This window comes from Abramis brama (genome assembly GCF_963993115.1).
Source record: "Abramis brama genome assembly, chromosome: 21".
Classification (NCBI taxonomy): domain Eukaryota; kingdom Metazoa; phylum Chordata; class Actinopteri; order Cypriniformes; family Leuciscidae; genus Abramis; species Abramis brama.
Window position 1 is genome coordinate 16,468,742 of NC_139983.1, and position 13,783 is coordinate 16,482,524.

The window sequence follows — 13,783 nt, forward strand, 5'->3', positions numbered from 1 at the left end:
CACTCACCGAGACACACAGTATATTCTCCATCTGGTATGCCTGTGTGCCCTTCGGCTGCTAGTCTTAGGTAGAGGTGGACAGTAACAAAGTACATTAATACTTGAGTACTGTACTTAAGTACACTTTTTGAGAATCTGTACTTTACTTGAGTATTATTTTTTTCTGGAAACTTTTTACTTTAACTTCAATGCATTTGAAAGACAAATATCGTACTTTTTACTCCACTACATTTCTGTCAAGGTCCTTGAGTAGAAAGTAGTAACGTCAGTCAGGGGATGATTTTGGTTGCAGCTGTTGCAGTTTGGTTGGAAATGAAAGTTGGGTTGACGTCAGAACATAACGTCAGATTGACGTCAACATCCAACGTCGGAGGGATGTTGGATTTTGGTTGGAAATGAAAGTCTTGATTGACGTCAGAACCAAAGAACCAATCTGACGTCAATCAAAGAACCAAAGAACCAATCTGACGTCAGAGTCTTCTGACTGTTATCTATAAGCTAGTGTGCTCCAAAACAATGACAAATTTCGCATTTAGAATCAAAATCAGATTGTATTGTGGTTGAAAATGACGTCAATGAAGACCAAACAATGTTGGGTTTGGTCTTCTAAATGCGAATTGTGTCATTGTTTTGGAGCACAAGGCTTATAGATAACAGTAAGGTTAACATATTCATTCAAAAGCCAAAAAACATTTCATAGAGACTTTAAATAAGGCACTATTTGAGGGAACAGCCATTTGGGTGTCTGAAACCATTGTGGACGTTATTGAGTGCACTTATTCAATCTCACATTCAATCCCACTACTGGAACTGTGTTCTAGAAATACATTTGATATTGATATGAGGGTAGGTAGGCAGGCATAGATTCAGAGCCATAAGGTACTGTAAGTATTACAGTATTAGTATACACTATTAGGGGCGATTTCGGACACAACCAATATCTGATTAATATGAATATTATTACTAGTATTACTGTTATCAAATGGATTGTATTGATAAGAGAGGCTGCATGTCTCCTGCTGGTTGACTCAGAGGCAGATCTGCTTCATGTAAACTTCAGTCTTGTCCTTCATGTTCTAGAGTTTAGTGTTAAAGGTAACATATGTCAACTAATGCTTGTCTAGATGAGAGACCTTCACTGAAGAAATTGCAGTAACCTAGTTAGTTAACAGTAATATTGTTGAAATATTATTACAATTGAATATATTTTAAAATGTATTTATTATTGTAATTGCAAAGCTGAATTTTCAACCTCCAGTCTTCAGTGTTGCATGACCTTCTGATGATTTGCTGCTCAAGAAACATTGCTTATTATTATCAATGTTGAAAACTTTGTGCTGCTTAATATTTTTGTGGAAACCATAATACATTTTTTCAGTATTCTTTGATGAAAAGAAAGTTCAAAAGAACACGGTTTATTTGAAATAGAAATATTTTGTAACATTATAAATGTCTTTACTGTCACTTGTACTGTTCAATTAAATGTATCCTTTCTAAATATATTAATCTTTTTTTTTTCATCTCACTGACTCCAAACTTTTTGAACTTAAATAATCAAATTATAATGTTTATTAATTTGTGTATGTGTATTTTAAAACAAAATCGTACTGACCCCAAAAATAATGCTCATGCAAAGTCCACATAAACACATTAAATCTCTTTATTGAACAGAAACATCTTTAACAACATAGAAGAGCTCCAAATGCACATTTCAAAATAGATATCATAAAGGATATAAAATTAACGAGCACTACCGAACAAGACAAACATTAGCACAGGAACTACAAATTACACACAAGTATTGACACGACAAGAATACACATATACTCCTAATTTGGAGAAAAAGTGCTGCTTGTTTTCTCCTTCCCTGTATTTAAACTGAAACTCCAGTTCACAGCGCAAAGATCATTTTTCACAGCTTACATTCATGATAAACACAAATAACTATGCATTAGTTGCCTATTTATGTACTTTAAAGCATTCTGTAAGTACTAGAATACAGAGTTGTAACAATGACAGCATGTACTGTATAGAAAACTAGTCTTTTTAGTAGTACAGTGGCCTAGAAATTAGAAAGTGGCATAATATTATTTCTTAGTGAGCTATCCCTATTCACTTGAAAAATACATATATAATTAGAGCTTATTTGTTCCTACTTCATTTCATAAAAAACAGGTTTTGTTTATATATCACATACAACGCTGAGATGAATTTAAATTCATTTCTATTCTTTTTTTCCTCCTAACAAGATATGTAGGATCAATCTCCTCATGCACATCAAAATGTCTTTTTGTATGTATTTTACACAAGCTTAAGTAACTTTTTCATGCATTCTAGTGGATATTTACCCTTTTCATAAGTTCACTAACAAACAAGATTCAAAGACTTTGCATTATCTAATGACTGTGTCAAGTCCATCATTCCACCCCACTCTATCAGATTTCCAGATGTTTTGCTTTGCATAAACATCAGGAAGGAAACTGCATATGACTGCAAATGATTCCCAAGGGCAGTTTGACGTTTGTGCGTACGTGGTGCAGTGTCTAATTGATGTTTTTTTTGCCTATATATGCGTGGACTCCCTCCGGTTTCTCTCGATCCCGTGGGTTCTGTAGTTAAAAAACACGTGCAGTCCGTTGACCGGATGCACGATTGGCACCGTCTGCATCCTTGGATACATTTCTGTCGCCAGAGTGCAGTCTGCCGTGGCGAGCAACTCCACTGCAAGAGTTTTCAGCACAATCAAAGCAAGCTCCCGTCCGATGCATCTCCTCACACCGCCTCCGAAAGGCACGTAACTGAAGCGCTCGGTTTTGCTATGGTCTCTATCTGCACAGAATCGGTCCGGGTCGAAGAGCTCGGGGTTCTGATACGCTTCTGCAGTCTCGTGCGTGTCACGAATGCTGTACATGACGCTCCAGCCCTTCGGGATCTGATAACCCTGCAGATGCACAATATAGAAATGATCAGTGTTGGGGGTAACTCATTACAAGTAACTTGAGTTATGTAATCAGATTACTTTTTCAAGTAACTAGTAAAGTAACGGGTTACTTTTTCAATTTACAACAAAATATCTAAGTTACTTTTTCAAATAAGTAACGCTAGTTACTCTTACACATTTATTGACTGACAGCTCTCCTGTCTCCATGTTGAGAGAAATAAACTGAGGAGATGTTGTGTGCGCTGTGTAAACATGATGGTTATTTTAGTTCTAGACTAAATGTGAACATGCATTTACTCATCTAACTTAAACGAAAACATTGAGTATTCCTTACAATGAATAAAAACAGTGAAATGCAATCTCAGAATTTTACACAAAACTTTTATGATTAACTATATTAAATTAGAAAAATATACTTTATGTATTTAATCTCACTTTATTAACCAATGTCTTTGCTGCTGACCTTCAATCATCTAATTCAACCATACTAATCAGCAAAAATTACTTTAGATTAGATTTAGAAATAAGAGTGTTGAATTTTCTTCTCCAGTATTCTATTGTTCTTTAATCCAGAATGGCCACACAGCTGAAAGGTTTGTTTGAGCTGCGCCCTCTACTGTACAGGCGTAAATATGCATTTCATTCAGCCTGAGGCTTATTCATTTCACTTTTGGTGTGAAAGTTGCCAAAAATAGAACTTTTTCTGTTGTTATTAAAAAACAAACAAGCAAGCCCAGCCCAAGTGAGAAAAAGTAACGCAAAAGTAATGTAACACATTATTTTTCATAACGCAATTAGTTACTTTTTTTGGGAGTAACGCAATGTTGTTATGCATTACTTTTAAAAGTAACTTTCCCCAACACTGGAAATGATTACGTTAGACAGAGCGCATTGCCTTCTAGACCCAAATCAGTTTATTATTCAACTTATTAATTATTGTAAATGCAGTAACTTTAAATAATGTTTAAAAAATGGTGTTAGCAGTACTTGTATTGGTCAAATGTAAAAGAAACACACTCACGTTCAGTTCAAATGTTTGCAGAACTGTCCTGTATCCCCCAGACACTGGTGGAAGGAACCGAAGCACCTCTTTGACCACACAATCCAGGTAAGAAAGTTGACTCAGTTTCTCCAAACTTAGGTAAGGGACATGGGTCCGAGAGCGACACCCCTCTTCCTTGTCTCCTGCTTCAAAACACATACTTTTATTCGTCGTCGATCTCCACTCGCTGGTACTCTTCTCAGCAGCATCGCTTTCCTCACTGATGATGTTTCCATGGCAACGAGAGCGGCAGGATCCGTGCACGTCGCTGATCAAGCCCTCGCTCTCTAACTCTGCTCCTGCACGTCTGCTCACATCTGGATGACGCAGAAGCTGCAGGATGAGGGATGTTGATGCGCTGGCGGTAGTGGAATGGGCGGCGAAGATTAACTCTACCGCCGTTTCCTGAAATACATTTTAATTTATTCATTTAGCAAAAAAAATCCTTGAGTGAATTATGAAAAAAAAAAAATATATTCTCCCTTAATTTTTTTTTAAAGTATACACTTAAGTGCAAACTGAATATACATTTTTTGGACACTTAATTACATATTAATTGCAATTAAATGAAAATTTATTGTATTTAAATGTATATTAAATGCAATTAACTGAACTTAAACGTGCTGTTTTGACCCACTTAAGTAGGATTAATTTAATAATTACTTTTTTTTTGTCTTTTAAATGTGATTAAAGTGTACTGTGGAGCATACTGGTAAATAAAATATACTATCATGTCATTTCTATTGAAAAGTTTATATGTATTTAAATATATTTGTACTTACACATTTGTAATGATAAAGATGCATTTAGTAGATTTAGGCCCGGATTCACAGACTGGCCTCAGATTAAGCCAGGATTAGGCCTTAGTTCAATTAGGATATTTAAGTAGCTATTAACATGCCTTAGAAAAAACATTACTGATGAAAGAACATGCATATGTCAGTGCAAGTTCCTTTCAGTTAAAACAGCTCGAACATGCTCAAACAACTTGAACCCTCGGATTCACAGACAAGGCTTAAACCTAGTCCCAGACTAAAATGCATGTTTGATCTGTTTTAACAGAAAGCAACTCTGATATATCTTAAAATATGTCAGTGCCATCATTCTGTCTCAAGATGCAAATCAGTAATGTTTTTTCTAAAGCACGTTTATAAAAGCTACTTAAATGTCCTAATTGAACTAAGGTCTAATCCTGGCTTAAACTAAGCCCTGTCTGTGAAACCAGGCCAAAATATAATATCAAAGAACACACTGCAGTTAAAATTATCATCAACTATTTTACACGTGCTTTAGTATTTTAGTCAAGACAATAAAACACAAAATGTAACAAAGTAACGCTTTTATTTTGACATTAAAACAAAGTGCACCTTTTTAAAAGTGTACTTAAGTGTTAAAAAATGTCATTAATGTTTACTATAAGTACACTCATTAATATTATATTATCTACAAGTACAGTATTTTTAAATATACTATTAATATTTGAAGTACACTACAGGTGCACATTCCACACAGTTAAGCGCACTTCTTTTTCACAAGGGTGGGTATAATGCAAAGATAGCACACAATATTTTTGGATTTGGCCTACTAGGTTTTACCTTAAGTTCTTGCATTGTAAGGTCGTAGTCATTTTCCTTCGCACTACTCAGCATATAGTCAAAAGCGTCGCAGTAATCGCTGGTTTGCTGCTTTTTCAGTTTCTCCTCTATGATCTTCTCCATGGCAGAGTGCAGAATCTCACGGGCCCTGATTCCCTGCAACCCACATTCATAAAAGATTTTGAAAGTAGCCAAGATTTAGACATTCATCAAGCTGTGAGACAAAGTGAGATTTGGCCTGAGGAAGGAAGGTCATTCTCACCTTGCGCATGCCGCTTATGGGGGTGTCAATGGGAAGCGAAAAGAGGTTGTTCATGAGCTGTTCAAAGGTTTTAGAGAGAGAAGCGATTTGCTGCTCATCCAGGTGCAGACCGAGCAGGACTTGCACAGCGATGCGGAAGGTGAGTGACTTGGCTGCGACGTAAACATCCACAGACCCGGTCTCAGTGCACCACTTTGCAATTTCAGACTTGACCACGTCTTGAAGTCGTGTCAGATAGGCCTCCAGCGCGCCACGGCTAAACACTTTTGCAAGGATCTAGGAAGCAAATAGAGAGCGGCAGCAGTGAACTTTATGTTACTTGCACGTTTTGTCAATCAAGATGAACACAAATGAACACAAATTTTATGAATTTTTAAGCCTACATACACATCACGCTCGACTTCAACGTCACCACCACCAAGCTTCTGACTCTTTATTTTTAAAAAATGGTAACACATTTTATTTTAAGGTTACACTTTACTTACTCAAATAAGTACTGTAATATTAATTAACTACATGTACTTACTATAGAGTTACAGTTATGGTTTGGTTTTGGGTTAGTTACTTGTAATTATGCATAATTTACTGTTATTACTATAGTAAGTAAATGTGGTAATGTGTAACAACGTCATCTTAAAATAAAGTGTTACCAAAAAAAAAAACGTTTTCCCTGATAGTGTGAGTTAGAATTGCAAGATTGCAAGAACATTGTTATAAACCAACCCGATTTCATGAAATGCATCCCTATAGCACGCATTGTTTTTATCGTGCAATTTATACATGAAAATTTGTTTTTACGTGCATATGATACGCACTGTAAACCCCTTGGGTAGGATTAGTGGTGTGGGGTATGTGCGTATTACACGGATAAAGTATCATATGCATGCGAAAACTGTGTTTCATATGCACGTAAAAACTAATTTTCGTATAAATTGCACGATAAATACAATGCGTGCTATAAAGATGCATTTCATGAGATCAGGATGTATAAACACAATGAGGTTGATTGATTGATAGGAGAGAGTTTATAAAGAGTTTATAGGAGAAATAAAACAACTAATGTGTTACACTTAAGCACAAAATAATTTTCGATTAGATGCCTTTTTTATCGAGGACTGAGAAGGTGCATGCATTTCAGACATTCAGCTTACTTTTCTTTTCCTCTTGTGCAGGTCACCAACTGAGTTTACTAGAGTGTTGGGCCCCAGGATGATGCGTGTGCTCTGGGGCCACTGCGTGCACACCAGCGTGTGTTCGCCCAGCAGAATCTTACGGATGTTTTCTGCACCGGTCACTCGGATGAGGGGTTTGCCCAAAAGGTGAGTTTTGAAAACATTTCCATGTTTCTCTCGTCTAGAGATGTGAAAGCTGGATCCCTGTTAAAACATAATGAACAACTTTTAGAGGTTTGCAACACCCCGGGTCCCCACTACATCTGACCAATTTATTTCTTAAAGGCCCACTGAAGTGCCTTGAAACGTGAATATTTGATTGGACAGAAAATCTGATGTGAAGCTGAAGCGCAGAGTGATGTCATCAAAATCATTGATCCAGTTTGGCAGAAGTGAGAGACTAAGTTTTGAATGCTTCTAAAATTAAAAAATTACTACATTCTAAAAATTACTAAATTTGTCATTGTTTTGGAGCACACTAGTTTATAACAGTATGGCTAACAAACGTCAATTTTGATTCCATGGGGACTTTAAGGCCAATTCACTCTGCACAGCCAAACGTCAACAAACAAGTTGGCCATTGGATTTAGAATTTTATGAAAAATAACTGTCACGTTCACACTGCCCCAACAGACAAATGCTGATTGAACATGTGACTGACAAATGTGTTTGTTGGCATTTGTCTGTGCTGTGTGAACTGACCTTTAGACTTTTCCAGTTGTTTGTGACTATAAGGATTTTATAGAGTTTAGTGTAACTACAAAATGTATATTCACTTTTATACTGATATAGAAATTTCCATATTATTTTTTACTAATTTTCATGACTCTATTCCAGGACTAGCCTACATATAGCCTACCAATTTTTTAAATTCCTTATATTTCAAGGTTTTCCACGACCACATGGAAACTGTTTACCATTTTTTTCATCTTCTGAATTTATTTATCTGTTCTGCCACTGTGCATGAAATCAAGGTGAAAATGTTTGTTTTTACCACCATGAAGGTTGCCAGGTCTGTGGCTCTGTGCAACAAAAGTAGCCAAAAGTCGCCAAAAAATAGCCCAATGCGATTTTCTCCAATGAATTTGGAGGTTTGTGGATGTTGTAGCGCCGAAATCGTAGCCTACATACGGGGGTGGATATCAACCCGCGGGGAAAAAAAATAACCCGCGGCAACAATTTAAAAGTATCCCGATTCCGCGGGAAAACCGCGGAATTGGCAACATTGAATTACCCACATCAAGTTCACACATGCCACGGAATAATTCCCCATGTGTATTTGTACATTAGGCCAACAGAGGAGCTCATTTGCATAATATTCCTTTCGGAAAGCATTGCACTTTGCTTGACAAATGTAATGCAATAATATTAGAAAAATAACATTTAACACGTAACACTCCAATAAGCCAACATTTATGATGGAAGAAATAAAATAATTAACTTTTAAAATCAATTCTAAACGAGGTTTGCCGTGGAAGTCGACCCTTTCAGTAGGCCTTTTTGCCGTTTAATATTTTTTACATACCAACATAATCAGTGTATTAATTACGTTTGTGTTTATACGTTTCAAAAGCACGTATTGTGTTTACGTTTCAAACGCATTTTTAAAGATCGTTTCAGTACCCACAAAAGGCAATGAGTCAGAGTGCGCCAAATGTTTGAAATCGGCTTTACAAGAGGAGGTAACCATAGCAACACGTATTCGGTTTTCAAAAAATTAACCTCAAAAGAAAATTACGCTACTTACAGAAATGATTTTACAGCGATGACCCCGCTGAAAGGAAATAAATAATGCGCGCACTGGTTTAAACCGCATTTTACTTTTAAACGTTACGCATTGTTTGTTATTTGTAATTAATATATTTTTATTTATTTCAAAAACATTTAACATTAGGCTACAGGCTACATATAACTCATAGTGCAACTTTCTAATTGAGAGAACAGACAATAGAATATGAAATGCATAATTGTTTTCGCTAAATCATAAAACACAGCGAACAGAATCCAAAGTCTCAGTAGAATTGTATTTATATATTCAAGTCTTACCTGGAAAAGCCAGTGGAAAGTTTCTCCGACCAGCGGCCAGCCCATGGAGCCCTGCGGAAGTGGGAGTTTACACGCCCGATCCCGGGTGATGCTCCACCTGAGCTCCCACAGCAGACGTGAGACCACCAGCAACAGCAGAACCGGTAACACGGCACCGGCAGCCGCCAGCAACGCGGACACGAGGCAGATATCGTGCCCGAACATCTCCAGCGATGAGCAAAGCCAACAAGTAAAAAGAAAGAAAATAATTCACGTGCGCCCGTGCGTGCTGTTGATGCTCTCTACTTGATGGAGCGCCTCCAAAAGTTGTGCGACGCGCAAGAATGTCCCTTTACGCGCTCCTTGGATATCTACGGAATAAGAATATGAGATTACATTAGGCTGAATTTAACATGGACTTCATGAAGAGAGGAGATCTACCCTTGCTTTCAGTCGCTCCAGCTTCACATAGAAGGACAAGAAACTGACAACTATTCCAAACAGTTTTACAAGTTGCATGCGCTGGCATGTCTTTCATCCGCGTTTATCCACCTTTTCTTGGGGTGCAACCCCTGGGACAGCCCTGCTCTCACCCACTCTGACTGCGAAACAGATCAGACTCCTCCAACTGAATTTGAGATTATGAGAAGTTTGGAAACGAGCACAAATTTGTGCCTAATAAAGAAAATCTCAAACACTTCGGAGTAAGTAAAACTCATACACCCTTAAAAATAGCATTATATAAATAGTAGGCTGTATAGTAGCCTACATAGTGTGCATACATTCAACCTCTATCAACTTTTATTATTTGGGTCATAGTGATAAAGTAAAGTTTTTATATCCGAAGAATCAGTGAAAATGGCTCTTAATAAGATGGTTATTAGGCTACTAACTAACCTAACCTAATAATCACTGAAGAAACCTTATTTTTAAGGGTGTAACAAAAAAACAAAAAAATCACTCTGTCAGATCTGTGGCTAAAACATGCAATCAGTCATTTAAAAACACATCATCTTAATCACAAAACTAAGGGTGACCTTACAGATGAAACAGAGACAGACAGTATACTCACCTCAGCACTAGTGTAAAATCATACCGAAGATATCCAGTGAAACTTCCAGAATCTGTCTCTCTTTGGGTAAGCTATGTGACTTCAGTGCACATCTCGCGCTCGAGCTTTATAGGTATTGGCACTTGTTATGATCCACCTTCACCAGTGACGTGTGAGCAGTTTTTTTCTCTCTCTCTGATAGTTGAAGAGGTCGTGGATAGATCACAGGGAAAGCATGGGAAACGTTTGCGATCGTAGGTTCCACAGAGGGAATCAGAAAGAAAGAAAGAACGAAAGAAAGGAGAGAGCGAGAGAGAGAGAGAGAGAGAGAGAGAGAGAGAGAGAGAGAGAGAGATTGTAGGCGTTTTACTGATTGGTTACCTATTTCCTCATTGAGATTCCATTCGATCCACTTGTCATCACATTATCATGCATGGCATTTTAGGCAAGCATTGTGGTATAGTTTACATACATTTTTTTTTTTTTTTTTTTAAATAATATTTTGTATATATAAAAAAACGTTATTCACTAAATTATAAAATATTTACAAAAATAATCGGATTATTATAAAGTAAAACAGATAAAGAAATTATTTAGAAACGCAAACATGAAAAAATAAAATAAATGAAGAGTAGGCTACAATAAATGAGAGAATTTAACCCGTTTGTGGATATTACTTCCAGAGGGCCAAAAGAATATCAGTCATTTCTCATCGTTTAGAATTCGTCTTGCGCAACTTATATTGTATTTTGGCGCCCCGAGAACAGTTAACTATCTTAACAACATTTTAAACAAAAACTAATATTTTTGTAACATATGTGTGATGTCTCAATTTATTAAAATGTTTTAAATAATGACATTTGTCGATGTATCGTCCGATACAAACATCGCGAGTTGTTCACGCAAAGGCAATTTCTGTTCGAGAGCATAGGCTATAATTATCATTATGCGGTTTATTTTTTTACCGTCGATGTACTGTAATTCTTTCAAATAATTCCTATAATTGTTAGAATTTTAAAATTATGCCAGTAGGCTATAGTCATTCGCTCATGCTTTGGCAGGGGGAAAAAAGGCAAATAGTACATCCAAAGCAAAGCTGTAATTGTTATTATCCCATTAATACAATAACCACACAGTTATAGTCTATACTGGTGAAAGAATTTGTTTTTGCATTTCAATAAATTACAAAAAAATATATAAATTGTCAATAACACAGACAAAAACAATGAATGAAGAATGCAAAAGTGTACATTCAGATTTTAATATTATTAGCACATTTCCTTTAAGCCATTACTCATTATAAATAATTGTATGTAGCCTAATTATACTAATTTAGAATAATATTGTAAAAACAGAGAAAAGTTGTGTAATTTTGTGTAAAAAAGGATCTATTTCTCTCTGATCACAGTGATTTCACAGACCCCTAGAGCTGTTTTTGTTGTTGTTGTTGTTTTTAATGCTGCATGTTTAAATTGGGTCAGAAGATGCAGAAGATGGCTAGTGTTCATTTTTCTTTCTTGAATAATTTCTGATGATTAAACTATGTAAAACTAAAGGTCAGAGTGAGAAAGGGCAGGATAAGGAGAAGACATTCCCTGTCTCGGGTGGTTGAACAAATCCCGTTATTAATTTTAACAACAGAGACTCAGAATACCAACTAAAGCTCAAAGTCAAGTTAAAGACGTGCAGAGGCTTGCCACATAGTCACACACTCATGGCCAGGTCTCCTCTCACATATATCTGCCATACACACAAACAAATGGAAACATTTGGAGGCACTATATTATAAAATATAAGTAATTTTTCCCTAAATGCGCAGATTTAAACGTTCATTCATTCAAGATGCAAGCATCACTCCTATTTACTGTTTTTAAATTACCCAGATATCCATTTCTGTGCAGAAACAATGAAAGTTGCGAAAACACAACATTCTCACTCCAGATGTGTCAAATACAAGATTAATCATCAGGCAAAGGCTAAAGGAACCCTTTGGCATATCGACCTTACTAAATTGCTAGTATACGTATGTAAATATTTCCATAACTTTTCACCCATCACCTGTCAGATCCCAAAGCATGACATCATCAAACAAGTCATTAAAACCACATCACAACACCAGATAAATAATAATGGAATTTTACCATGCGTCTATGGGAATTTCATCATAATTAACATGAAACATGAAACTGTTGATGGTGACTAAGGCAATAATAACAATTTTTCCCCCCTAGCTAAAACAGACACATGTTTCAGTGCCTTTAATGACAATGCTGATCTTTGATATCAAAATCGCCTTTGATCAACTCTGTGTAATGACACACATTTGGAGGATAATTTTATGGTGCTGTTTAGGTGATCTGCTGAAAATGTCCCTTTTTTCTGTTCAGACTTGCTCTTCATCTGCTTTCTAGATGTTTACACACCCACACATTTACCTGCTAAAATCATATATTGAGGCATCCCATTGACCTATCATGCATGGATAACATGTCAAATGATGTGACTGTTACTTTGTGTAATAGTGACAATTTCTAGTTTCTAAGTACAGTTTTGCCTGTACTGTAAAAAAAATTATTATTTATCACAACCTTTTATCTTTTGTCAAATCAACTTAGATAGCTAATGTGGTGCAGATAACAGAATATTTTGACTTTCTGTTTATAACATATAACATATATATATATTTTTTTTTCAATAATCAGCTTTACTTGGATGTACGTCAAAATACTTACGTTTTTTCGCTACATCCATTTCATCACGACTTTGAATCTGCAACCCAATTTTTGGCTTTTTTGTGTAGTGAATACAGACTTAACCCTCTGGTGCTTTTTGGTCATTTTTGACCAAAAAAAAAACCTTTTTAATTTAAAAAAAAATTTTTTTTACTTCATCGGAATGGTACGAAACTTGGTAAAGGTTTTGGCATTTGCTGTGTGAACACACACACACACAAAAATCATGGACATGAAAAGGTTAAATGGTCATAGAAAAAAATAGTACAAAATAGTTGTATTGTTCGTGGTCAAAAATGACTGCATTGGAAATGATTGGGAAATGAATTTCATCTATTGGAAACCTTTGTTACTGCGCACAAACAAATTCTTACTGAAAGCTCAACCTCAAAAATGGAAGCTTTAGCGTAAGTTCTGCCAGGAAGACTCAATTGTTACGTCACTTATTACCTTCTCATATAACCAATTGTGTTCTAATACTCTTAGTATAAAAGATCGGTACACATGTCTGAGTTTGCAGATGCTGACACCAACATTCACCTCCATCCTCCCCACCACCACCAGCATGGTCCTTGTCCATACCTCCCAGGGGGTCGGCTGCGCCCCTGCCTTCCTCTTCAGGCAGGAAATGCAGAATCCGTTACCCTCGGATTGCAAGTTACGGACGGGGCCTACGTAAAAAATATGTTTTATTTTATTTTTGTGCATTTGTCATGACAATAAATGTAAAACTTCATTTCACTTCAAGTTCACTTTTTTAAACTTTTTCAATAATTCAACACTTCAGCAATAAGCAAGTGTCTTCTTTAAAAAGAGACCAAACTTAAAGCTACAATGTGTAAGATTTTTTGTAATAAAATATCCAAAAATCACTTACACAGTGTGATATATTTCCTGCAGTTGTGTACTTACAATATCCCAAAAGTTCCCAAAAATTTGTAATTTTAGAGAAATTCCAGTTTT

At 36.1% G+C, this 13,783-nt stretch overlaps 1 protein-coding gene across 1 annotated transcript; it reads right to left on the reverse strand.

Moving 5' to 3' along the window:
* Positions 1 to 1,642: 1,642 nt before the first annotated feature.
* cyp26c1 (cytochrome P450, family 26, subfamily C, polypeptide 1) lies at positions 1,643 to 10,442 on the reverse strand. The gene is made up of 7 exons (XM_084097285.1): positions 10,110 to 10,442; positions 9,059 to 9,408; positions 6,992 to 7,216; positions 5,841 to 6,116; positions 5,579 to 5,734; positions 3,963 to 4,388; positions 1,643 to 2,941 (listed from the first exon to the last, which is right to left on the reverse strand). The coding sequence occupies exons 2-7, from the start codon at positions 9,260 to 9,262 to the stop codon at positions 2,564 to 2,566; spliced, it is 1,665 nt and encodes a 554-aa protein (XP_083953411.1). The 5' UTR covers positions 9,263 to 9,408; positions 10,110 to 10,442; the 3' UTR covers positions 1,643 to 2,563.
* Between the last annotated feature and the right edge of the window lie 3,341 nt (positions 10,443 to 13,783).